Source organism: Somniosus microcephalus, chromosome 8 (genome assembly GCF_052327205.1).
Source record: "Somniosus microcephalus isolate GS21.2 chromosome 8, FLI_Smic_1.0, whole genome shotgun sequence".
NCBI classification, from domain to species: Eukaryota; Metazoa; Chordata; class Chondrichthyes; order Squaliformes; family Somniosidae; genus Somniosus; species Somniosus microcephalus.
This window is the reverse complement of record NC_140994.1, coordinates 42,897,300-42,924,037: the sequence shown is the minus strand read 5'-3', so window position 1 is coordinate 42,924,037 and position 26,738 is coordinate 42,897,300. Positions and strand designations below refer to the sequence as shown.

The 26,738-nt window shown below is 44.3% G+C and overlaps 1 protein-coding gene across 5 annotated transcripts in view; it reads right to left on the bottom strand.

Annotated features, from left to right (window-relative positions):
• The window catches only part of LOC147113488 (ubiquitin thioesterase ZRANB1), a 104,728-nt gene that overhangs the window by 41,409 nt on the left and 36,581 nt on the right, over nucleotides 1-26,738 (bottom strand). For all 5 annotated transcript variants that reach the window (XM_085994650.1, XM_085994651.1, XM_085994647.1 and 2 more), the window contains 2 exons: nucleotides 3,551-3,622; nucleotides 1,859-2,057 (listed from right to left, as the gene is read on the bottom strand). In XM_085994650.1, the coding sequence (XP_085850776.1) occupies nucleotides 1,859-2,057; nucleotides 3,551-3,622 (271 nt within the window). The remainder of the gene's footprint in view (nucleotides 1-1,858; nucleotides 2,058-3,550; nucleotides 3,623-26,738) is intronic.

Genomic DNA, 26,738 nt, shown 5'->3' with positions numbered 1-26,738 from the left:
CTCTCGTAATCCCGTCGATTTATTTAACGGTTAGAGCTGATCCTGTATCTAGCTCCATTTTAACTGGGGACCCTGCTATCATGAGGGTAACCCAAATGGTTTGGTAATCATCTTTGGCAAGTACATTATGTAATTTGAGACAGCTTAGTCTCTTGTTTTTGGAGTCGCTATCGCTCTTCTGGTCTTCGGAGCTACTGTCTGTCATCATTTGTACCTTCCTGTAATTTCCTTTATTGATTTTTTTTTTTCCTGTCTGTGGATTTATTTTGTCCAGATCGGCATACCCGTGCAATGTGTCCAATCTTTCCGCATTGCCTGCATGCTTTGTCCTTGAACCAGCAGTCCCTCTGGTTATGGGTGGATCTGCCGCAGCGATAACATCTTTCGAAACCCTGTGTCATTTCATGGGTGCCGAAGTCCTGTGTCTTTTGTTGTATCTTTGCAGCTCCGCTTGCTGCTGCTTCGTATGATACAGCCATACTGAAAGCTTTGTACATATACCTCTACTCTTTCCACGTATGTGGTCCAATCCTCTATTTCGCTATCAAAAGCATCAATATTGCCAGACTTAGGCATTTCAGAAAAGATATGGCGCTTCCCGCGCTTTTCTTTCTTTTCTGCAGCAAAGATATGGCGCTTCCTGCGCTTTCCCGCCGCTGACAACGCTTTTTCCCCCACGGTTTCCGTTCTTTTTTATTTTTTATTTATTTACAGTTGGAGACTCATTCCCGCCGGACTTTCTCTCCAGGTCTGAACGCTGACCTGCTTGCAGCGCCGGCCATCTCCAGAGTGCTCCCTCCCAGTCCGTTATTGCTTGCCTCCGATTTCGCTGCCTGTCTCAGCTGCAGAGCTAGCCGCTGGAGCCCCAGCCTGACGCCCAGGAAGGATTAGCGCAGTACCTGCCACCAGCTTGGCCAGCTGGTGAAACCACAGCTTCTCGCTTTCTTGAGTCTTCTGGACGCCCGAGGAATCGATGTCCTTGAGGTGCTGCCGAATTGCAGATAAGTCCGTTTCCACTTCGTCACCACTGTAGTGTCCGTGTGTTGATAAAGACACTGGAGACGAGTTGGTTCATAGGTGTTTACAAAGCAAAGTCTGGGGGGGCGGGGGGGGGGGGGGGGTTCTAACGGATATACACAATATACAGGCTTATATAGCCCGAGTGGCCATTACCGGCATTACAGCACACCTGGGGCTCTAAACAGCACATACACTACAGCTGTAGTGTTGTATGTCTCTTAATCTCTCCTGCCTTCCATCCTATCACAGACCTTCCCTTTTGTTCTTTCCTCCGCTCCCCCCTTTCCCTGCCCCTACACTTGCTTAAAAACCTGTTCCATCTCCAGCTTTTCCCAGTGATGACGAAGGGTCATCGACCTGAAACATTAACTCGGTTTCTCTCTCCACAGATGCTGCCTGACCTGAGTATTTCCATCATTTCCTGTTATTGCATGTTCAGTTTTAGGCACACGTTACAGGACAGATAAACCTTGGGGGGGGGGGGGGGGGGTGGAAGTGGCACCTCAAGGAAAACATTTATTAAAGCAATAGCACCTTAGGTAATTTCCCTGTACTCTCCTCTTTCGTCCTGCCGTCCCCCTCCCCCCCATCCCCAAAAAGTGGGATTCTTACTTAGATGTACAGTTCAAACAGTAAGAAATACTAGATTTATACATACTCATGCCAGTCTACAGAAATTATACAGGTTAACAACATTTGACAAATATATTTTAGAACAGTCAGTATTTGCTTTCTGGGTTAAATTACAACAGTCTACTATTGCAGACCAAACTGGTTACGATTTCTCTGCAGGAATAAAAAATAAAAAAAAAATCTACATTGTAGTTAAAATTCATACCAATGTGAGCAGTCGTGCAAGCTGTCATGAAGAGCTTTCCGCAGAACCGAATCTTTGTCATAAATACCCCATGTTGCTTGTAGCACCGAGTCAAGCAGGCAGTCACCCGCTGTGCGGTTCCAGAGAGCATACAGTCGACTATCCAGGCGGCTTCCTAGCTCCAAGGACCAGTTTATGATGGGGGATTCTTCCTCTAATTCTACAAAACCAAAATAGTTAAGGATTAAAATAACCTTTCATAAAGTTAGACACATTTTCAATATAAAATAAACCAAGTTATCGAAAAGTTTGTTTCACAAAATAGACACTTGTAAAAATGTACCTAATTTATGAGAAAATATCTTCAATGCTTCACTTGCCACTTAGATATTTGTATACCTCTAGGTCTTTATACTGAAAATACATGTCTTCTATTAGGTAGAACAGTATGCTGGTACTCCAATCTTCTGGGACCATGGGCTCACACCTATAAACCTCTGTACAGTCAGTCCCCAATCAGATAGGAAATTAGATTGCAGCATGTAGAGGTCATACAATTATCCATAGGGAAAGTGGCAAGAGGAAACAGTGAATTGCTTTTGCACATCTTATGGAACAGAAGTAGGCCAGTCAATTAAATCATCCCTGATCTGTACCTCATCATCTCTATGTCCCCATACCCAACAAAAATCCTTTGATCTCAGGGGTTGACAGTTTCAATTGATCCAGTATCCACAGCCAAGGGGGGGGGGGGGGGGGGGGGGGGGGAAAAAAAGAGAGTGAGAGCGAAAACGTTCCAGATTTTCACTACCCTTTGAGAAAAAGTGCTTCCTGATTTCACTCTTAAATGGCATAGCTCGAATTGTAACAAATCCTTTATAATGTTAAACATCTCGATTAGATCACCCCCCTTAACCTTCTAAACTCAAGGGAATACCAGCCACATTTATGTAACCGGTCCTCAATCATGGCCGGTTACAGAACAGAAGCAGCAAAGCCCAAAGAGATTATCTTCTTACTTCAGTTTGATGCTTGATGCAGGGAGACCCCAAATATCACAAAGGGGGAGAGAAAAATAAACATCCTAGTTAACGTTTTCCTAATTTTATCTTTGTCCCAATTTTGGAATATTTTGGCTCAACAGGATGAGATACTACTGTTGGGCAATGGAAAACATTTTTATTCAGATATCCAGCACCTGCATTAAGCACTTCAAGATGCAGATACGACAAAGTCAAATATACAATAAAGCTCCCTTTTTCTGCCCAATAACCGAACGCCTAATCTCAAGAACTTCCCTACTGCACTAGTGTAATATTTTCCATTTATCATATCAGTCATTCCACTGGCCTGGATGACTGCTGATTTAGTGCCAAATCAGAGGCAGTTTTGCACTGTAGCTTGGGACTTCCCAAATTCATTTTACGTAGGAGTCTTACAAGCAACAGAGACCACTTCAACCCGTCTGCCTGCCCTGCATTTGAACCCCGATACCACTGATGAAAGAATAGTATATTAACCCATTACATCACCTGATCTAGCTCAGATCACTTCCTTATAGCAAGTGTTGAGAGTTTTATGACTGCTTTGAATCAATCCCAATTGAAATGGGGAAAAAAGGATACCCTGTACAATTCATAATTATTCTAATAAAATGTTAAGTGTTACTGATTCAATTAGAATTGGCAAAAAAAATACTAATAAATTGCTTACCTTTCTGTACATCCCGATCAAGCACCTCATCAAACAATTTTTCCTGCACTGATGGCGGCAGGTCCTCAACATCTGCAAGAGACAAGACGCCAAATCAGATTGCATCATACTGTCCAACCGTGCAACTCCACTCACCCATCGACTACCCCCACCCGCCAAGCAAGCTATCTATTCTAAAAAAGGGACTTGTATTTCAAATATCTATGATTAATCCCTAGACCACATCAAGTGCTTAAATAGTTCCTAGGTTGTAATTTCTAGAATGAGATTTATTAACATAACAAGAAATAAGAGTAGGCCATACAGCTCCTCGACCCTCAGTAAGATTGTGGCTGAGCCCCTATCCCCATATCCCTAGATTCCCTTAGCGTCCAAAAATCTACTGATCTTAGTCTTGAATATACTCAACCACTGAGCATCCACAGCCCTCTGGGGCAGATAATTCCAAGGATTCACAACCCTCAGGTGAAGAAATTTCTCCTCATCTCAGTCCTAAATGGCAGATCCCTTATCCCGAGTATGACCTCTGAGCTCCAAACTCTCCAGCCAGCGAAAACAACCTCACAGCATCTACCCAGTCCCCTCTAAGAATTTTATACATTTCAATGAGACCACCTCTCATTCTTCTAAACTCCAGAGAATATAGGCCCATTCTACTCAATTTATTGCTAAATTAGGGTATTAATTACATAGGAAAAAATTACAAGATTCAAAGATAGAATGTTAGAAAAACCAAATGGTTTTTTTCTCCTTTCCTCCCCAAACATGCGAGCACTGACTGTTACATAACATACACACTGTATAGAGTGTTACGACAATGGTGTAGAATTTACAGTTTTAAGAGAATATTTCAGCATTACCAACTATTCCACACTTTCCATAACAATCTACCAAATTAATTATCTAATTTTCATCTGTTTTCATCAGTGACAGACAGAGGTATGGTTCCAGCAATACCAAGTAGCGATTCTTCATGTTGAGCATTAGTAGGCCATTTGGCACACTCAGCATAGCTTAACCCCATCCTCAGACATCCATGTGCAGTTTCAGATGGGGTCACCAAATAGCTATTTCACTTCCCTAGCCCACTGATACCAAGACCAACAAGTAGCTGCTCCACTACGATACTGCCACAATTTCTAGTGTGCTTGATTCAATGCCACACCATGCAGTGCCTTTACCTACTGAACCAGGATACAAGAAAATAAAACTTTGTTAAGTGTACCACATTAAACAAAAGTTCACTGTGCACAATACTATATAAAAATCCATTATCTGAAAACTGATTACTGTTCACTAAAATTAATTTGGAATTTTCATTATTTAGGAGTACCATATTAATTGAAGTGTCAGCTGTGGCTCAGTGGGTAGCACACTCACCTGAGTCAGAAGGTTGTGGGTTCAAGTCCCACTCCAGGGACTTGAGCACATAAATCTAGGCTGACACTCCAGTGCAGCACTGCACTGTCGGAGGTGCCGGCTTTCGGATGAGACGTTAAACCGAGGCCCCATCTGCTCTCTCAGGTGGGCGTAAAAGATCCTATGGCACTATTTCGAAGAGTAGGGGGAGTTATCCCCAGTGTCCTAGCCAATATTTATCCCTCAATCAACATACCAAAAAAAACAGATTAACTGGTCATTATCACATTGTTGTTTGTGGGAACTTCTTGTGCGCAAATTGGCTGCCGCGTTTCCCACGTAACAGTGACTACACTTGAATTTTTAAAAAGTACTTCATTGGCTGTAAAGCGCTTTGCGATGTGTGGTGGTCATGAAAGACACTATATAAATATAAGTCTTGCTTTCTTTAGTAAAATTGATGATCCTGGATACATTAAGTAATACACAAGTAGAGGATATGTTGTTGAGGTTACTTTAAACCAAGTCATTTTTAGTTTATGGGAACAGAACATGGTTAGCATAACCACCTTGGGCAATAGAGTACAATAACTGTTGTCAGACATGCATTGAATTCAAGCAGGTAGATACACTGAACTAACAAGGTTTTATTTAAAAATGACTAGGCAATAAGCACATCTGATGCAAATCAAGCATGGAGTTCTTGACTGACTGCAGTTACGATACAAAGCAAGAGAACTGAATTTCATGTCAGTGGCCTAATTTTCAGGAAGGATCCATAAAATAAGCCATGTCTGAATGCTCCAGTTGTACTGCAAAAGAGTGAAATATTTGACTTTATTGATTAAACATTGCAACCTGACAGTTTGGCCCTCCCTGCTCAAAATGCTCCACACTGGAACAGGCAGAATTCATACATTCAGGGCTGTTAATCTAACCAACAGCAAGTTATTAAATAAATTATAGATTTTAAACAAATAATAAGTGCTGATAAGGGCCTCATTTCTACTGACAAAATTCAACAGAAGATTGTAGAAATATTTCAAAATACAATGTGTAAAGTATGATAGAAAAGATCAATGCTATTTTAAAAATATTTATTAAAAGCTTAAAATGTATTAAAATATATGCAATGACTTCAGACAAAAATATGCGGTTTCCCCTAGGATGTTGTATCAGGAAATTAAAAAAAAGGTAGATAGAACACCTTTTGGTTAAAAAAAAAAAAATGCCTTTCTTCAAATCTAACCTAACCTATTGTTTTGACTTACAAACAATTTTAGGTTATATTGTAAGAATTGTAAAGTTCTGCTGCATGACTTCAGTAATTTCAAAGCCCATTAACCAGCTGGATGTCAATAACCCTTCCCTGTTGAGAAACAGCATACGATTTCTCAGCATACCAGTTTTCAGACAAAAATCCAGTGTCTGGTGCAAAAAAAAAATCCCAAGCAAGTCATTTAAAAATGTTTTGTACTGAAGCATTTTTCCTAATGGAGCTTGTTAAATCCTTTTTTTAAATAGATGATTTACAATTCATGGCATATTATACTAGGAAAGCAGCCCACTGAACCAGTTTTTACAAACTTAGAAATTCAGTCATAAGTTATTGGCCCAGATTTTCACCCGCAGGAGGCCTGCGATCGGGAGGGCAGTGATCTGGAAAAATCTGCGCCATTACCTGAAGGCTCCCGGGAGGCGTACAGTTCCGCTCCTAGGCCTCTCCAAACTGCCGGTGCACAGGGCCCACGTATCCCAGGGGCGCATGTAGTTCGCGTAGGGATCACGTGGCCCATGAGGAGCCAGAGAAGGGAATCTCCCTTTATACATTTGACAGGAAGACCTGTCAAATATATGAATGGAGATCACCCCCAAAAACAGTAAAACTTCAAATACATTTTTTAAAAACGTCACATTTTTAAAATGGCTTGAAATTACATAAATTAACTATTTTAAACAAAAATTTAAATTTGAAAAAAATAATTTAAGTTTTTAACGGGGTTAAAATAAACTTACCTGTCTTTAAAGTATTTTTAAATGATAAATCAGTGGGAATTTTTTTTTTTTTTTTTCCCCCCCAACTCTTACCCTGGTAAAAGCAAGCCTTACGCCTGCTTTTACCAGGCGCAAGAATTGTAAATGTTTTCTGCGGGCGGAGGCCCTTCTCCCGGACAGCCAGCCCTTCTCCCGAGTTTTCTTGACAGATCGGAAATGCCGGTTTCCAGCGCATGTGCAGTGCATGCCTGAAACCGGCATTTCCGATGTCCTTACGGGTGAGTACACAGCGCGTACCCACCCGTAGGGATCGGAATATCCGGCCCATTATACTGCACATCTCTGGACTACAGCATGGTTCACAGGAAGGTCATTTGTGAAACAAACCAGTTGTCAGAAGAAATGTGTCATTGAAGAAGTTTGCTCCTAATGGAAAGGCATTCAAGTTATTACACCAACAAACACATGTTAAACATACCCATAGATTCATTTCATTACCGTCATCTCAACTGAGATCAGCCTGTGGGTCATAGGGTTTTCCTCACAAAAGTGATCAGTAAGTACAGGAACATAGGAGTAGGCCATTCAATCCCTCGAGCCTGTTCCGCCATTCAATGAGATCATGTATCTTAACTCCATCCACCCGCCTTGAATCCATATCCTTTTATACCCTTGTCTAGCAAAAGTCTATCACTCAGATTTTAAATTATTAATTGAGTTAGCAATAATTACTGCTTGTGGGAGTTCCATACTTCTATCGCCCTTTGCATGAAGTGTTTCCCAACTTCCCTCCCGAATGGCCTGTCTCTGATTAAGGTCATGTCCCCTTGTTCCAGACTCCCCACCAGCAGAAAAAGTTTCTATCTATCCCATCAATTCCTTTCAAAATCCTCAAAACCTCAATCAAATCACCCCTTAACCTTCTATATCCCAGAGATTACAAACCTAGTTTATGTAATCTCTCTTCATAATCTAACCCTTGAAGCCCTTTCTAAGGTGCGCTGCCCAGAACTGTACACAGTACTCCAGATATGGTCTATCCAGGCCTTTGTATAGCTGTAGCAAAACCTCCTTTATACTCTAGCCCCCTAGTTATAAAAGGCTAACATTCCATTAACCTTTGGTTATTTTTCATACCTACTACATTTTAGGACCTCAATCGCGAGACCTCCACCGTTCCTAGCTTTTCACTATTGAGATACTTGGATCTATCCTTTTTTGGTCCAAAATGGTTGACCTCACACTTGCCTGCATTGAAATCCATCAGCCACAGATACACTCATTCAAATCGATCAATGTTTCTTTGTAATTTTATGCTATCTACACTGCTTACTATACCACCAATCTTTGTCATCGGCAAACTTGGATATATGGCGCTCTATTGTGTTATTCAAGTCATTAACAGTGAATTGTTGAGGCTGCAGCACAGATCCTTGTGGTATACCATTAGTCACTACCTTCTAATTAGAGTAAGAAGTCACACAACACCAGGTTATAGTCCAACAGCTTTATTTGAAATCACAAGCTTTCGGCGCGCTGCTCCTGCGTCAGGTGAAGTGGAGAAATGCATAACGACACAGCTTATATAGTCAGAGAATAATGTCAGATGTTTACAGGTAATCTTGCCAACTGCCATTTATCACACCTCGTCAGAGAGATAATCACAGCAATCAAAGGTGTGAATGGTGTCCAAACAGGTCAGTCAGGAAAACATTACATCAAAAGAACAATGAGGTGGGGTCAAATATTGCAGATGCTGGGGTCTGTATGAAAAACAAAAAGAAAAAACTTTTTTTGTTGTTGTTGTTGCTGGAAATCACAGCAGGTCCGGCCGCATCTGTGTAGAGAACAAGCCAATGTCGACTCGAGTCTGAATGACCCTGCGTCAGGTGGGGTTACATGTAGCGTGACATGAACCCAAGATCTCGGTTGAGGCCGTCCTCATGGGTGCGAAACTTGGCCATCAGTTTCTGCTCGACGATTTTGCGTTGTCGTGTCTCGAAGGCCGCCTTGGAGAATGCTTACCCGAATGTCCTTGACTGCTGAAGTGTTCCCCGACTGGGAGGGAACACTCCTGCCTGGCGATTGTTGCGCGGTGTCCGTTCATCCGTTGTCGCAGTGTCTGCATGGTCTCGCCGATGTACCATGCTCCGGGGCATCCTTTCCTGCAACGTATGAGGTAGACAACGTTGGCCGAGTCACATGAGTATGTACCATGTACCTGGTGGGTGGTGTCCTCACGTGTGATGGTATCTGTGTTGATGATCTGGCATATCTTGGAGGTTGCTGTGGCAGGGTTGTGTGGTGTCGTGGTCGCTGTTCTCCTGAAAGCTGGGTAATTTGCTGCGAACGATGGTCTGTTTGAGGTTAGGCGGCTGTTTGAAAGCGAGTAGTGGAGGCGTGGGGATGGCCTTAGCAAGGTGTTCGTCGTCATCGCTGACATGTTGAAGGCTGCGAAGAACATGGCGTAGTTTCTCCGCTCCGGGGAAGTACTGGACGACGAAGGGTACTCTGTTGGTTGTGTCCCATGTTTGTCTTCTGAGGAGGTCTATGCGATTTTTTGCTGTGGCCCGTTGGAACGGTCGATCGACGAGTCGAGCGTCATATCCCGTTCTTACGAGGGCGTCTTTCGGTGTCCATCGCGTTCCTCCTCGTCTGAGCAGATCCTGTGTATTCGCAGGGCTTGCCCATAGGGGATGGCTTCTTTAACGTGGTTAGGGTGGAAGCTGGAGAAGTGGAGCATCCTGAGGTTGTCCGTGGGCTTGCGGTAGAGTGAAGTGCTGAGGTGTCCGTCTTTGATGGAGATTCGTGTGTCCAAGAATGAATCCGATTCTGAGGAGTAGTCCATGGTGAGTTTGATGGTGGGATGGAACTCGATGTTATCGTGTAGTCTTTTCAGTGATCCTTCGCCGTGGGTCCACTCTCTACACAGATGCGGCCGGACCTGCTGTGATTTCCAGCAAAAAAAATGTTTTGTCTGTTTTTTTGTTTTTCATACAGACCCCGGCATCTGCAATATTGTGACCCCACCTCATTGTTCTTTGATGTAATGTTTTCCTGACTGACCTGTTTGGACACCATTCACACCTTTGATTGCTGTGATTATCTCTCTGCCGAGGTGTGATAAATGGCAGTTGGAAACATTACCTGTAAACATCTGACATGATTCTCTGACTATATAAGCTGTGTCTTTATGCATTTCTCCACTTCACCTGACGAAGGAGCAGCGCTCCGAAAGCTTGTGATTCCAAATAAAGCTGTTGGACTATAACCTGGTGTTGTGTGACTTCTTACATTTGTCCACCCCAGTCCAACTCCGGCATCTCCACACCATGGCTTCTAATTAGAGTACATACCCATTATACGTACTCTGTCTACCACCTAACTAATCACCTAACCAGGTCAATAACTTGTCTTCAATTCCATGAGCTTTAATTTTAGCTAACAATCTCATGTGGCACCTTATCAAATGCTTTCTGGAAGTCCACAGACATTCCCCGTCTACTACTTTAGCTACTTTCTCAAAAAATCGATTAGATTCATTAGACATGGCCTACCCTTTACAAATCCATGTTGGCTCTCATCAGCTCAAATTTCTCCAAGTGCTCAGTCATTCTGCCATTATAGATTCCAATAACTTCCCCACAACAGATGTTAGACTAACAGGTCTATAATTTCCTGGTTTCTCTCTCAACTTTCTTAAATAATGGAATGACATTTCAAATTTTGCAATCTAAAAAAAGGGAACAATTCTCAAATAGACAGAGCTATGGAAGATTATGGCTAAGCATCTGCAATTTCCTCACCTACTTACCATCTCTCCTAGTCCCATGGATTTACACTATTCTTTGCATTTTTGTTCACTCTTGCCTTTAGTTTTATGTTGTTATCTCTCGCCTCTTGTTGACCATGGCTGTTTTATTTGGTAAGTGGAGCACTTTCCCCTTGAGAATATATACTGATCCTCGATCAAGCTAAATTCTTTTTTTGAACACCTGCTACTCTTTATCTGTAGTTTTACATCAGTTTTGACCAGTTTGCTGTAGTCAGAGACTCTATCATCCATTAAAGTTAGCCATACCAAAATCTAGAATCGTAGCAACTGTTGAGTTTCTCCTTTTCAAACCCAACATTGAATTTGATCATATTCTGATCACATTTAGATAAATGTTCCCTTACGGTTAGATTAACTTAAATCGGTCTCATTACTCATTACTAAATCTAGTATGACCTGCCATGTTGTTGGTTCGAGAGCATATTGCTCCAGAAAATTATCTTGCATGCACTCAAGAAGTTCACTATCTTTAGGACTCGAGCTACTCTGCTCTTCCCAATCTATGAGAAAACTAAAGGCTGCGAAATTGGGAGCTTTAGAATCAGCCGTTGAAGCCGGGTTTGCTGAAAAATGGCATCCGACTTGCCACCCATATTTAAATGATGCAGATCATGACATCAATTGGCGTGCAACGCCTGAATTGACACATGATCTGTGATTTTCGATGTTGCCGTTCTTAATACAGTCAAATCATGCACGGAAGAATGTGTGCCCCTGTTGTACTGCTGCATGCACACACCTTTCAGGCAAATTTAAGTCTTTGCTTTTGGACTTTTTTTTAATTTTTTTTTTAAACATTTTATTGGAGCAGTGGCTTGGCAATACATTTAAGTAGTTGTTAAAATGTGCAGGGAGTGTTGCTGGACGTTTTCAAGGCTTTAGTTGTTAAAGGAAGGTCTCCGAGAACACCACGCTCCCAGTCCTGGGGGTTCGAGTTGCAGGTCCCCTTGGGCTGCATCACATGGAGATGTAGCAGAGGCAGGAAAGAGGGCAAGCTGCTCACAGAAGAGGAAAAAGCAGAAGAGAAGGAGGCAAACTAGAGAGCTTCTTCCTGGCCGGGATCGAATTATCCGCCTGCGGTACCAGTGAACACAACCCCAATTCCCCATTCAACATTTGTCCTACACCTTACCTGCCCTCTGTTACTGACCACCACTGCATCCTCTTGGCCACAATGCTGAAATAAAAGCCACCACAAAGCAAACATTCCAATCCAACTTTACCCATATATGCATCCGATATTACGTCTAAAAATCAACTAATCACCCTTGCACATTCCCTTCGTGATTGCCCTGCATGTGCCTTTGCCTATCCTACCAATGTTGCGCAGTGCTACCCCAGTTGCTGCAGCATGGCTGGTGGAAGGCTTCTGACTTTGTAGGAGACTACAGATGGCCTTGCAGGACAACTTGAGGAACTGGTGGCTGGGAGTGTGAAATCGATTGACTGTTTCTTCTTCACTCTCCTCTCCATCTTGGTCGACCACTGGCTGGGCAGGCTGGATTTCTTGGGTGTCTGAAATGAGGAAGACACAAGGGTAGGGTTGTGGTGAGGGGAGGGGGGGAGGGGCAAAGCAAGAGGTACACGCTTACACCATGTGTAGCTTGTATATCAGCAGATATTGTGGGATGAGGGGGAAGTGGGATGTGAGGAGGATAATAGCATCTTGTATTCTTTCAGCTCTGCCGCTGGCCAAAAGGTCAGCTGTGCCCCTGCCAAGAATGGCCAGCACCATTTCCTCCAAGGCAATGAGGTGAAGCTAGGAATCCGAGGTGTGCCTCGTGTTTGGCAAACATTGTTGGTAGGGGAGTGATTTGGGGGGTGGGGGGGGAAAGGCGGTGGTGAAGGGAGTCGTGCACTGAGCAGAGAGAGGCTAGTGGTGCAGTTGGTAGGAGACAGCTTTAGAAGATACATTCACTGACCTTGACCACTTGTCTGAGGATTTGAAACTTCTTTGGGCACTGGAGCTAGGTCCTGGGGAAGACACTGCTGGTAGTGACCGCCTCGGCAATCTGGTCCCGCATCTTCCTTTTTGGAGGGCTTCCAGGCCCCCTGTGGGTAGAGAACCTCTCTTCCAGTGTTGACCCCTTGCACAAAGCTCAAGTGCTGCATCGGAGACCCTGGGTGCCCTTTCCCTGGCCTGTGGAGCCATTTGTGTTAGTGCAGAAGCACTTTTAGCATTTTTTTTTTTTTTTTTTAATGCGCAGAAGGCAGCTCAGCTTTCAGAGCTACACACTGCCTAGTGCTGGAGGATTTTTAATTATTTTTTTTATGTGCAGAAAGCAGTTCAGAAGAGCCGGAGACTGCCTTGAAAAGGAGATGGCTAGTTTTAAGTAAAGCGAGCCTCGCAAACTTCAGCCCCTTGCCGAGCACACAGCCCATCAGCAGCACATTCATTACTAGGCTGTGTGCTCCTATCATGGTAATTAGCAGGCAGCACCAAACTGACGTACTGCCTGCGCTTTCTGAACAGGCCTATCTTGCATCGCGGTGCCTGCGCCAGTTTTCGGGCCATATCTAATGTCACCCCCAGAGTCGCCCATTAACACAACTTTGCTTTTGCTACAAGTCTCTAATCTCTGAATTAATATATCCTGTCACTTCATTGCAGCTATCAGGAGGCCTGGAGACAACTCCCATTAGAGGTTGAAGTCCTCTCTTATTCTTCAATTCTAAATCAGAATCTCCACTGGCTGCTTTCCCTTACCTATATCTTTTACTTTGTAATAGTATTTTCAATCAATAAGGCTACCCCCTCCACCTCTTCCAGTTTCTAGAGATCTTATAATCTGGAATATTTAACTCTCAATCATGACCAGCTTGCAGCCATGTCTCTAATGGCCACCATGCCATACCCTCCAAGCTACATTTGGGACTCTAATTCATTCAATTTATTTATTATACTCTGTGTTAGTATAGAAAACTTTTATTTGGGCAAGAGACCCTACCTAACCTGTCCTTCTGGACTAATGCTGCCTTTCTCTCACCATCTAACTTAACAGGTTTCTTATTTTCTGTAACTACTTAGTTACTTCAGTATTCCCTTCACCCGGTGAATCTATAAATCACTGTTTGTGCCCAGAACTCTGCTCTTATCCTTTATTTATTTATTTATTTTTAAAAATCTTTAAACTATAATTTTTACTGTCGTTTCCAACTGAGCCTTCCCCACACTTTAGTTTAAGTCCTTTTTACCACCCTATTTATCCTTTCTGCTAGGACCTTGGTCCCAGCCAGGTTGAGGTGCAGCCCGTTCCAACAGTACAGCTCCCTTCGGTTCCTGGTGCCAGTGTGCAATTAAGTGGAACAACTTCTTCTCACACCACTTCTTTAGCCACGTGTTTATCCTCCTGATTATTTGTCCCCATGCCGATTAGCATGTGGCTCAGGTAATTACAGCCTTAAAGGTCCTGCTTTTTAATTTAGCTCCTAACATGCACTTAGGGAAGAAAAGGGAGGAGGTTCTGCTATTTCATGGAGTGGTCCAGACATGGACCATGACAACGGGATCTTCCCCTCCCTCTCCAAAGTCCTCACTTTAAAGAAGGTGCTATATAAATGCAAGTTATTGCTGCATTGGGTGGCCTAACTGGATACAGCTAGAGATAGCAAGGATAGGTGTCACCTACATGATCCCTTGGTTGCTACTTCCAGCATTGGCTAAAATGGAACGGATTGCAAACATTAGTTTTCCCCAAAAGTTTTACCAAAATCTCTGGTTAATGATCACCTCTACGTTTGAATTTCTGTACACATGGGAAAGAAAGAAAGCAACATAACATTTCACCACTGGTAATCCATGTTCACTTTCAGGTCTTGTGTTTATGATTTCAGCAACTAGCAAATTGTGTCAAATACAGATTCTGTTGTAAAATACAGGAAACTTTCTGGTATCCGGCACGGACGGGACCGACCTGGTGCCGGTCCATCAACAACGCCGGATAACCGAACGCTATAGTTAAGAGATACGGAGCTCAGAGCTCCGTCTAAAGCGACAAACCCTGTTACAGCTTCAGCTACACGCTTGCACAGCCACAACTGAGTAAAAAAAGTAACTAAAAGTAAAAGTTCTCTGAACCGACTCCTGAATTTTGCCGGTGGATAGAGCGTTCCAGTTATTTAGTGGCCGGTTAATCGAAAGTTTCCTGTATGTATTGAACTTGTATGTTAACTAGTGTTCTAAAGAGTTAATGTCTTAATGGAGCAGCTGATGTTTGCTCTAAAAACCACAAGAATAAATGCTCCACTTATACAGCAGCTCATCTATATTCAGCAACAGAAGCATAAAGACAGCATTATAGTGGAGAATGGAGGCAGCAAACACCATCTGAACTATTGACTTTCAGTTGTTTATCTAGAGGCCACAACTAAACAGTGGATGGTAACAGATACTGTCCACCAATATGTGAACGTGATAATAAGCCCCTGGTTCTCCCCCCCCCAAAGTGATGAGGCCACTTTCATACATGCCTTGCCCTGCTAAATGGCAAGGTAAACCTGCCAGTGGGAGGAACAATGGCATTCATTACCTAATCCCACTTCCATCTACGGTGATATAAATGGCTGTGTGTAGGAATTTGAAAAGGTGCAATGTCAAGGGAGAAGAACCACATCTCCTTGTCAATGTGAGCAACAAGATGGCATTTTGATGATGCAATGGGTATTAGCACACTTATTTAACTTGGTGCGTAGTACTCCCTCAATTTAGCACAGAGATAAGCTACAACAGTATGCTGCCATTAAAGAGATATTTTTCATTTTATGTAAAAAAAAGTTATTTTTTTAAAAAGTGTGCCTTGTTTTTATTGGACAGTATTCATTGTACTACTGCTTCAGTTCACAGCTTGGTTCTACACTCAGGTCAGGGAATTCTTTACTCTATATACTACATAGCACCGTAAGACTCCAAAACATATCATGGGAACAGGTAAATGGGCGTGATCAGTTACCAGAGATAGCTGGATGAGAAACAGAAAATATCCAACTCTCCACTCCTCCTGCATACTGAACTAATACTTGGAGCAAGACAATCATTTGAAAGTTTTTCCCAGTACTCCAAGCTTCATCTTCAGCACAACGATACTAACAAATCCACTTTTTTGCAAAACTACACCACAGATTAAAGTATAGACTGGGCTGTTTTGCAGAGTAAACCTAAAAGCCTCTTGTTTTTCACCCTCCCCACACCAGCAATCCTTCAGGCCTCCGAGTGAGAGGCTGCCAATTAATACCATATTTGGGGCACTTTTGGGTTGTGGCTTCACACTTGGCATAAACGCGGTTAAGGCTACTAACACACAAGTCAGTTACAACTCTGACAGTTATTGGAAAGGAGACCTTCATCGCATCAATCTGGCATGGATTCATACAGGTCCCAGGGGCAAGAGGCCAATGAATTAAACCCACTCTTGTTAAAAGACATTTCTAACAAGGTTGCACAAGCAACCTGTGCATAATTATATGAAAAGCCAGTGAAGCATCAACATCTACAGTTCATTCCATTGTACGTGCCAAGCCAAACATTTCTGGTAATTTATGTTTACTGCCCATGTATAATCTCTGTCATCTACTGCATTTTCTGGAGTGAGATCAATTCCAAACTTTGCTTCATTACGTGTCCATTGTTTTACTTTTGATAAGAATAAATTCAAAAAAAAAGTGAAGCTGCAGAGCTCAGCGACTGAAAAACTTTTCCCGATGAGATGACACGAAAAGGTCCGGTATACGGCGGCTTGAGCGGGTCTCTGTGACCGTCCTGTCTAATAAAGACATAGTCCGAACTCATAGCTCTGTCGGGACGCGAGGCCTCTGCAGGTCATGCTGCGAGGTTGGGATGGGCAGGAAATTCCTAGCCGCCTCCTGATGTAGCAGGAGCTGTTGAGCTGCAGACCATGGTTCGGTGTGTGGAGGGAGAAAGTCACCTGGCACTCCGAGTGTCTGGCCATAAACCAGCTCAGCCGATGAAGACTGAAGATCCTCCTTTGGGGCTGTCCGGAGGCCCAGCATCACCCATGGGAGCCTGTCCACCGAGTTGGGTCCCCTCAAGCTGGCACGGAGGGACGCTTTGAGAGACCGATGGAACCTTTCGCACAGACCATTCGCCTGCGGATGGTACGGTGCAGCTTGGTACCCAGGCCTTGTGCCACTGCGTTCCACAGCTCTGATGTGAATTGCGGACCGTGGTCCAAGGAGATGTCCGATGGCACCCCGAACCGAGCCACCCGCGACGAAAGAAACGCCCTGGCGGCGTCTGCTGCGGTGGTAGCGGCCAAGGGAATCGCCTCTGGCCACCTGGTGGTCCGGTCTACCACCGTCAGGAGGTGTGTGAATCCACGTGACCCAGGAAGGGGACCTACTAAATCCACGTGAACGTGGTCAAAACTGCGCTCAGGCACCGGGAAGTTGGCCACCGGAGCCTTGACGTGACGGTGGACTTTGGATTTTTGACAATCAACGCAAGTTTGTCCAGTCCCGGACGTCCAAATGCATGCCTTTCCAAACGAATTTGCGGGACAGCAGCCGTTGAGAAGCCCGCATCCCCGGGTGAGATAACCCGTGGATTGCCTGGAATACTTTCTTGCGCCATTCGACTGGCACAATGGGCCGGGGCACTCCCGTGGATGTGTCGCACAAAAGCGTGGTTCCTGCCGCATGAAACGGCACGTCTGCAACCTGCCAACTGGAAGGCGTGGTCCTAAACGCTTGTACCTCTGGGTCTGCCAGTTGATCCTCTGCCAGTCCGACGAAATCGATGCCCAGGTGGACTGCCTGGACTGGAACCCGGGAAAGGCAATCCACCACGAGATTATCCTTGCCTGACACGTGCCGCAAATCCGTTGTGAATTCGGATATAAACGTGAGGTGGCGCTGCTGCCGAGCTGACCAAGGTTCCGCCATTTTGGCCATGGCGAAGGTGAGCGGCTTGTGGTCCACGAATGCAGTGAACGGACGGCCTTCTAGAAGGAAACGGAAATGCCAGATGGCCAAAAACAGGGCTAGCAACTCTGTCAAAAGTGCTATACTTTCGCTCGTTCTTGCGCAGTTGGCGGCTAAAAAAGGCTAACGGCTGCCAACCCGTCGACCCACTGCTCTTGAACTGCTCCGATGGCGTAGTCGGAGGCATCCGTAGTGAGGGCAACAGTCGCGCCCGGGAGTGGGTGTGCTAGCATAGTTGCATCCGCCAACGCCACCTTGGTATCGCGGAACGCCTGGTCCATTTGCGGTGTCCAAGTGAGAACATCCTTGCCCGACTTTCCTTTTACTGCTTCGTACAGAGGTTGCATTAACCGGGCCACCTTGGGGACGAAACGATGATAAAAATTTACCATCCCCAAGAACTCTTGCAGGGGTTTGACTGAGGCCGCAGGAATGCGGTAACCGCCTCTACCTTGGTGGCTAGCAGGACGGCACCTTCTGGGGTAATCCTGTGTCCCAGGAAATCAATACTGGATACTCCAAACGTGCATTTGGCCGGATTGACAATAAGGCCGTGTTGGCGGAGCCGGGTGAAAAGTGTACGTAAATGGGCCATGTGAGCTGTCGTATCCTTGCTGGCCATTAGGATGTCGTCCAAATATACCAAAATAAAGGGCAGGTCCCGTAAGACAGAGTCCATCAACCGCTGGAATGCTTGAGCTGCGTTTTTCAGACCGAATTGCATGCGGAGGAACTCAAAAAGGCCGAACGGAGTGATGACTGCCGTTTTGGGGACGTCTGGAGGGTGCACTGGAACTTGTTGATATCCACGAACGAGATCCACTTTAGAAAATAGAGTTGCCAGCCAGATGTGCCGAAAAATCTTGGATGTGGGGAATAGGATACCTGTCCGGTGTCGTGGTGTCGTTTAAGCGTCTGTAATCCCCGCAAGGTCGCCATCCGCCGCCTGGTTTGGGTACTATATGCAGTGGGGAGGACCAAGGGCTGTCCGAACGCCGGATGATCCAGAGGCGCTCCATGGTCTGGAACTCAGCCTTTGCGGCTGCCAGCTTGCCGGCTTCTAATCGCCGCGCCCGAGCGTAAACGGGTGCTCCGGTCGTGGAGATATGGTGCTCCACCCCGTGCCGTGTGCCTGCAGCCGAAAAAGTAGGCCTGGTGAGCTCCGGGAATTCGCCGAGCAGACGCGTAAACCCGTCTTGCGACGGAACCGCACAGGCCACCGACCAGGACACGGCGGTGCTGCGGTGGCAGGGCACTGCGTGGAAAGTGGACGCATTAATGAGTCGGCAGTGTTGGACGTCGACCAGCAGACCGTTGGCACAGAAAAAAAATCAGCCCCCAGGATGGCCTGCGAGACCTTAGCTGTAATAAAGTCGCAGACAAAACGCTGACCGGCAAAGGTTAAGTTTACCGTCCGTTTACCGAACGTACGCATGGCAGCGCCGTTTATTGCCACGAGGGAAGGCCCCTGGCCGCCGGATAGGAGGTCCAGCTTTGAAGCTGGCAGGGTGCTGCACTGTGAACCAGTGTCGCACAGGAATCGTCGGCCCGTAACGTAAATGAGTTTGCCCGCTGAGCCTGCCGCCATAGCTAACTTGCCGTGCTTTTCAGACCTTGTCGTCCGTCCGGGAGGACGCGGGCTTGTTGGAGTTGGTTTTTTTTCCTTGAGGGAAACTGCAAGGAGGCCGGCAGCATCGAGCTTTGGCGCCAACGGGCGTGGTACGCGCACCATCCTGCTGGGGGAGGGCTGGGCTTCGCTCGCGTGGGGGAAAGGCACCTCATGGCTGCACAACATTGCTGAGTAACAGTAAATATCTTGTCTGCCTCTGCAGCGAGTTCAGCACCGTCTGTTATGGCAGTGTTGGCCAAGGCCGCCTGAATCGGTTCGGGTAGCTGGCAGAGGAAAAGCACACGGAATAAAAAACATTGGGGTTCCGCGCCCAACAGCGTGAGCATTTGACTCATCAGCTCTGACGGTTTTGAGTCCCCGAGGCCGGGCATGGAAATAAGCTTGCGTGCCTGCTCCGACTTAAGATCAAATACCTGTAGCAAACGGGCTTTAAGCGCTTCGTACTTGCCCTCCTCCGGTGGGCTTCCAAGGATGCTGACGACCCGCGAGGCCGTGGCACGGTCGAGAGCGGCAACCACATAATAACGGGTCGAATCCGCCGTGATCTCCCGGAGAGCGAACTGTGCTTCTGCCTGGAAAAACCATGCTGCTGGCTGCTGTTCCCAGAACTGTGGCAGTTTAAGGGCGACAGCGTTAGTGTTCATCCTCGACGAAAGTTGTCCCGACGAGATCGGGGTCACCAATGTAGGAACGGAGGTTCCTATCTGAATAAGGTATTCGACTCGATGAATCAAATCAACAGGTTTTAATGGACAACGAAGTTAACAGGGAAACTACAGGAGAAACGGTACACAGGTCTTATCAGCTTGCTGGGCACTCGACGACTACTGGAAGATGACGTCATCGAGTTCTTCGCGCCACTGGTGGTCACGTGATCGGCGTCGTAGCGTCATCACATGGAATGCAGGAAAACACAATACAGTAGTTAACAGGCAGTTTAAAGGTGCAGTCTGCAGCTGCACTAAACTGTAGTTAAAGGGATTATTACTAATTGTTCAGAGACCCTTGGTGGCTCCGCCACAGCAACTCCTATCTTTGCATAAAGATCCCCATAAACATGGAGAAGCAGCTCTGCAATTTTTTTTTTTTGCTGTGCTTACATGTTGGTTTCCCCTAGAACTCTCCCCACTTCAGGAGGAAAAAGCTAATCCAACCTTTCCCTTCCAACACCACCATCTTCCTCTAAGAGAAATATTTGAATTATTTCTGCAAATAGCCCAAACCACATATAAATGTGGTACTATTCACTAGGAGAATTCAACATTGATCTCTTCTCCACTTACAAGGTACTCAGCTTAAGTTATGAATTTGGAAATGTAGTTTTCAGTGTTAAATAAAATCAACCCTACTTTTGTATACATTCAAATAGGAAACTCTTATCCAGCACTGGCGTGGTGCCGGTTTATCAAAAAGTCCGGATTACCGAGAGCTATAGTTAAAAAGGTACGAGAGCTGAGAGCTCCGTATACAGCAACAAACCCAGGCTTCCCTGTTGCTTAGCAACAGGTGCAGGAACAATGGCCACAAGATCCAAGCGTCCCTGCAACAGCCGCAGCCACACCCGATTGCACAGCCACAGATCGCGGAACGGCCAGTAATATGAAGCAAAACTTACCTGAACCTACTCCTGACTTTTGCCGGTAAATCGAGTTTCCTCGAGAGTATAATTCTGCAGTCTACAGATAGAATCATTTGGCCCATCTGTGCCGGCTCTTTGAAAGAGCTGTTCAATTTAGTTCCACACCCCAGCTTCCTCCCCATAATCCTGCAAATTAGTTCACTTCAAGTATATGTTCAACTGCCTTGACAGTTCCTATGGAATTCCATCACCCTTTCAAGTAGTGCGTTCCAGATCATAACACTATGGAATAATTTCTCCTCTTTTGCCAATTATTTTAAATCTATGATGTCTTGGATCTGCACTTGAAGTGCCGTAAGCCTGTAAGGCTATGGACCAAGAGCTGAAAAGTGGGATTAGGCTGGAGAGAGTTATTTTTCGGCTGGCACAGAAATGATGGGCGGAATGGCCCCCTCTGCTGTAAATTTCTATGATTTTATGTCTGGTTATCAACCCATTTGTCAGAGGAAACAGTTTCTACCTACTTGCTCTATCAAAAACTCTCTAGGTCACCCGTTAACTTTCCCTGCTCTACAAGGAGAACAATCCCAGCTTCTACAATCTCTCCACATGACTGAAGTGCCTCATCCCTGGTAAACCGCCTTTGTACCCTCTCCAAAGCCTTGCCATCCTTCCTAAAAGATTTGCCTTTAATAAATCAGTGCTGGCTGTCCCTCATTTAGATTATACTGCCTCTCCATGTTGTTTCTCACTTCACACATACCCACATTAAACTGCATCTGCCCATTTCACCAGTCTATGTCCTCTTGCTGTCTGCTCACTAGTTACTACGTTGTCAAGTTTTGTATCATCTGCAAACTTCAAAATTCTATCCCTATACCCATGTTCAGGTCATTTATATATAAAAGAGAAAAGCAATGGTCCCAATACCGACCCCTGGGGGACCCCACTGCATACTTCTCTCCAGTCAGAAAAACATCCTTTCACCACTACTGTCTGCCTCCTAGCCTTTAGCCAATGACGTACCCAAGTTACCACCATCCCTTTAACCACGTGCTTCTATTTTCCAAATAAAGCTGTTGTGGTACTTTATGAAATGCCTTTTTAAAGTCCATAGAAATACACATCTATTGCACGACCTCAATCGCCTGTTACTTCATCAAATAACAATCAGGTTAGTCAGACACGATTTGCCTTTAACAAATCAGTGCTGGCTGTCCCTCATCAACCCATGCTTCAATCGAGAATTAATTTTGTCCTTGACAATGGTCTCGAGATAGAATCTAGATTGAAGTAGTTGACGCTAGTTCTTATAGTACAAATGTTAATCTTTGCTAATACAATCGGACAGATTAAGAACTAATACATCAGTCAAGTCTATTCAGTGCAACTGCCATAATAAAAAGAGCAGTGCTGCCAGTGGGCATTTTAACAGCTAAAATGTTTGCTCTTGGCTTTTATTACAATAGTACAGTATAAAAGCTTAAATGCTGGATTCCCAATTCATTTTTATTTTTTTAATTGAAAAATGCAGATAAAGGGCCAAGTCTCAGTGCAGTATCAAAAGGATGAACCGGAAAGAGAGTTGGAGAGAAGACAAGGTAAATAAGCTGGGAATTCAGGGGCACCTAGTTTAGGTTTTAAAGCTTGGAGACTGCAAAAGGCTATCTAGCAATATTTGAGATTAGCAAAATATAAATAGAATTTTCCCTCCTTCAAACATTATGGAGGACAAATTACTATAGTTTCAACTATTTTTAAACAAATCATTTCAAAGTTTTAAAAATCAGCCCTAAAAAAAACAGGTATGATCTTTATTTTCAAAATGATTCCAAGAGGGTATGGGGCATCTGATTAACTGGCTAACGCAATCAAGAAATCCTGCACAGGCACGATGGGCTCAATGTCCTCTTTCTGGGCTATAAAATTATAATTCTATTTAACTTGCAGGATTTAAATTTTTTTATATTGTACATTGTTTATAGGTCCCAAGTACATACAAACTCAAAAGTTAATAAAATTTAGTAATACACTATTTTCCTGAGTGCTATATTAACTAACTTAGACCTTTAAGTGCACAAGTGTATACCATTCACTTCAGGAAAGTGGGTTTTACTTACTTGTACCAAGTTCATGCATTTGCTTCTTTACTGAGCCATTCAATTTCACCGACCTAGCTCTAAATCCTCTTTCCATCTTGCACAAAACATTAAATGTTAGTTTTTGCAGCCAGTCCAAACAGTCACTAAATACTGCTGGAGTGCACATCTTGGAAGTGGATTTCAATGTTGTTTCTGGGTACGGTGAAACAACTTTAACTCAACGCTTACCCCAGCAAAATTGAGACCATGTAGTAATATTGCTGATTTGCAGATCAGGTGATATGCAACAAAATTTTTAAGCCACCTGTATAGAAAGTAGTTAACTAAAGGAAACCTATGCAAACATGGAGCAGGGTACAAGTAACTTCAAGAAAGCTTTGATTAGCTTCAGTACGCTTATGCAAACAACTCAAAATGCAAGCCCCAAACTTCATTTTACATATCTATTGCCGTGAGACCTCATTAATTTCACTACCTGCTCAAATATGTGAGGTTGCTTGACCCCTCCCTAACCCACTGCAGTTCTACTTTAAGTCAGCCAAAACAATGTCAAAAGACCAAAAATGTGTAGAAATATGTATATATACACAGACATGGATTCAGATGACAGAGGGCTCATTTTTAGTCTATTGTTTCGTATCACGGTCAAGCCTTCTCTGCATTGGACACCACCAATACAAAATCTGAGGCCATGTGAAGACTGCTGTTGCAGATGTAGAGATAAGATAGCAACTGAAACACACATTCTTACCAACTGAAGAAGACAGTTGTGCCAGACACTTTGAACAGCCAGTCTGCATATTTAAAAGACAGAAAAGACCTAGAATGAGTAAGGTCACTTGGCCCATCAAATCTGTTCCTCCCAGACCACACATGCTCACTTCCACCATGGACTCGATCCATTTACTCCCTTGAGGAAATATACGCAAAATGTTTTCATTCCGTCTCCAGAAAAAAAGGTAAATTAAAATAAACTACAGAATATCTAACCTTGGTTTCTAGGTTATATCTTACATTAGTTCAGTGGAATGAACATGTACACAGCTGGGTTAATGTCATGACACCAATTCCACATCCTTCATGTCTGAATCAATAAATCTTCAAAGCCAGTATCCCCAACGAGTTCATCAAGGACAACTAATTATACGTAAAAATAGATCTCTTGTGGTATTGCTCATGGGGCATGCAAGTGTGGTATTCCATGCACGTTACTGGTATTAAACAAATGTTTTTCCTTTGTTCCTCATCCAGGTTTGGCAGTCATCCCTCAAGGGCTGTGTTTATTTTGGGGGCTGGAAATGGGGACCAGGACCATTAGGAGATGAAGTTCAGCCTTTGAGACAAAGGATATACTGGTTCTACTGGTATACATGGCCACATTAAGAGGCTTTAGTGCCTTCTGAAAAAGGTCTTCATGTATCTATGTTTCTTGGTGTGATGGCTTGTATTATACGATATTGGCGTCTTGCAATAGTGTGACTTGGTTTTCTTTTGTTTTTATCTATGTGATTTATGCTTTAGTTTGATTTTACATCTGATTTATTGGCAGCAACTATGACTTGCTTCACGTGTTTAAGTGGTGTGCTAAGCAATCTGAATATGGATAATAATGCAATGTTGGTGTTTGTGTGCATTCTCAGTGCATAATGTGCTTTTCTGGTGTGTGCCATGATTTTTTTTATTTTGATGTGAATTTTCTCATGTATGTAGCTGTGTATTTGCCCATGATATTGAGCATGGATTGAGGATTGGTTAATGGACAGAAAACAGAAGGAATGAACAGGACTTTTTCAGGTTGGAAGGCTGTAGCTGGTGGGGGACCACAAGGATCAATGCTTGGGCCTCAGCTACATACAATCTATATTAATGATTTAGATTAAGTGACTGAGTGCAACGTATCCAAGTTTGCTGATGATACAAAGTTAGGTGGGAAAGCAAGCTGCGAGGAGGACGCAAAGAAGCTGCAGAGAGATATAGACAGATTGATTGAGTGGGCAAGAACATGGCAAATGGAATACAATGTGGGAAATACTGTGTACAGTTCTGGTCTCCTTACCTAACGAAAGACATACTTGCCTTAGAGGGAGTGCAGCGAAGGTTCACTAGACAGGTTCAAGGGATGAGGGGATTGCTCTAGGAGGAGAGATTGGAGTAGACTAGGCCTATATTCCTTAGAGTTTAGAAGAATGAGAGGTGGTCTAATTGAAACATAAAATTCTTAAGGGGCTTGACAGGGTTAATTCTGGGAAAATGTTTCCCCTGGCTGGGGAATCTAGAACATGGGGTCACAGTCACAGGATAAGGGGTAGGCCATTTAGGGCTGAGATGAGAAGAAATTTCTTCACTCAAGGGTTGTGAATCTTTGGAATTCTCTACCCCAGAGAGCTGTGGATGCTCGAGTATATTTAAGACAGAGGTTGATAAATTTGAGAACAAAGGGAATTTAGGGATAGTGCGGAAAGGTGGAGTTGAGGTAGAAGATCAGCCATGATCTTGTTGAATGGCGGAGCAGGCTTGAAGGGTCAAATGGCCTACTCCTGCTCCTATTTCTTATGTTATGATGGTGTCTGTGCTGGCTACCTTTTTGGGGCATTGGCTGTGCATCAATGGCATCCAATATATCTCCTTTTATGATTCAATATATTTTTGATGTGTGCTTTGTTGACCGCTAGGTTAGGTTGCCCCAATCTGGTATGGAGGATAATATTAGTCAGGGAACAAGCAAGCAGGAAAGTAGCAGAATGATTTTACATGGCATCAAAAAGGTGCACGGCAGGCAGGTGAAGAATGAGGCAGGTGGCAATGGAGCAAAACACAGGCTCACAAGCAGGTCCAGGAGTTGGAGCGGGAAGGAGTTATGTGGGGACACTGGGCAGTGGGAAGGCAAAAAACTTTAAACATAAAAAATGTTGAGCTTTGTAGCTGGTGAAAAAAAGAAACTGGCAGCTGGAGGTAGATAACTGATGCCACAGCATGACCAGTGGTGGGAAGTGAAAAAGCAGGCATTACCAAATGTTACAAAGTGTTTGGCAATATAGATCTCTCAAGGTGTTACTCACTCAGTCAGGGTTCTTGCAAAAGCAGGGGTATTGTACAAATAGTATTGCCAGACACACAGATCAGCATTGGGCCACCTGTGAGCACTTGGGAGGGTATGGCAGTACTGTTTCTCAGTGGGAAGGGTCTTGCAGGAAATTGGAGTGTGAGGTTTAGGAACATAAGAAATAGGAGCAGGAATAGGCCATTCAGCCCCTCAAGTCTGCTCTGCCATTCAATAAGATCACGGCCGATCTTCTACTTCAACTCATGTTTTCTGCACTGTTCCCATATCCCTCGATTCCCTTAACATACAAAAATCTAGCGATCTCTGCCTTGAATATACTCAACGACTGAGCATCCACAGCCCTCTGGGTTAGAGAGTTTAAAGATTCACCACCTTCAGTGAAGAAATTTCTCCTTATCTCAGTCCTAAATAGCCAACCCCCTTATTGAGACTGTTACCCCTGGTTCTAGACTCCCCAGGCAGGGGAAACAACCTCCCTGCATCTACCCTGTCAAGCCCTGTAACAGTGGAGCAGGGCCGAGGATCACTAAGCATTGGGAAGAAAGATACCAAGGATTGAGTGGCTCTGGGATCAGGGAGCACTGGGAATACAGTCTAGAGTTTGCAAGCACTCGGAGGGGATCCTGGGAATGGGGAAGGTGCAGAAGAGGGGAATGGAATCTAGCTGGATTAGGGAGGATATTTTGGA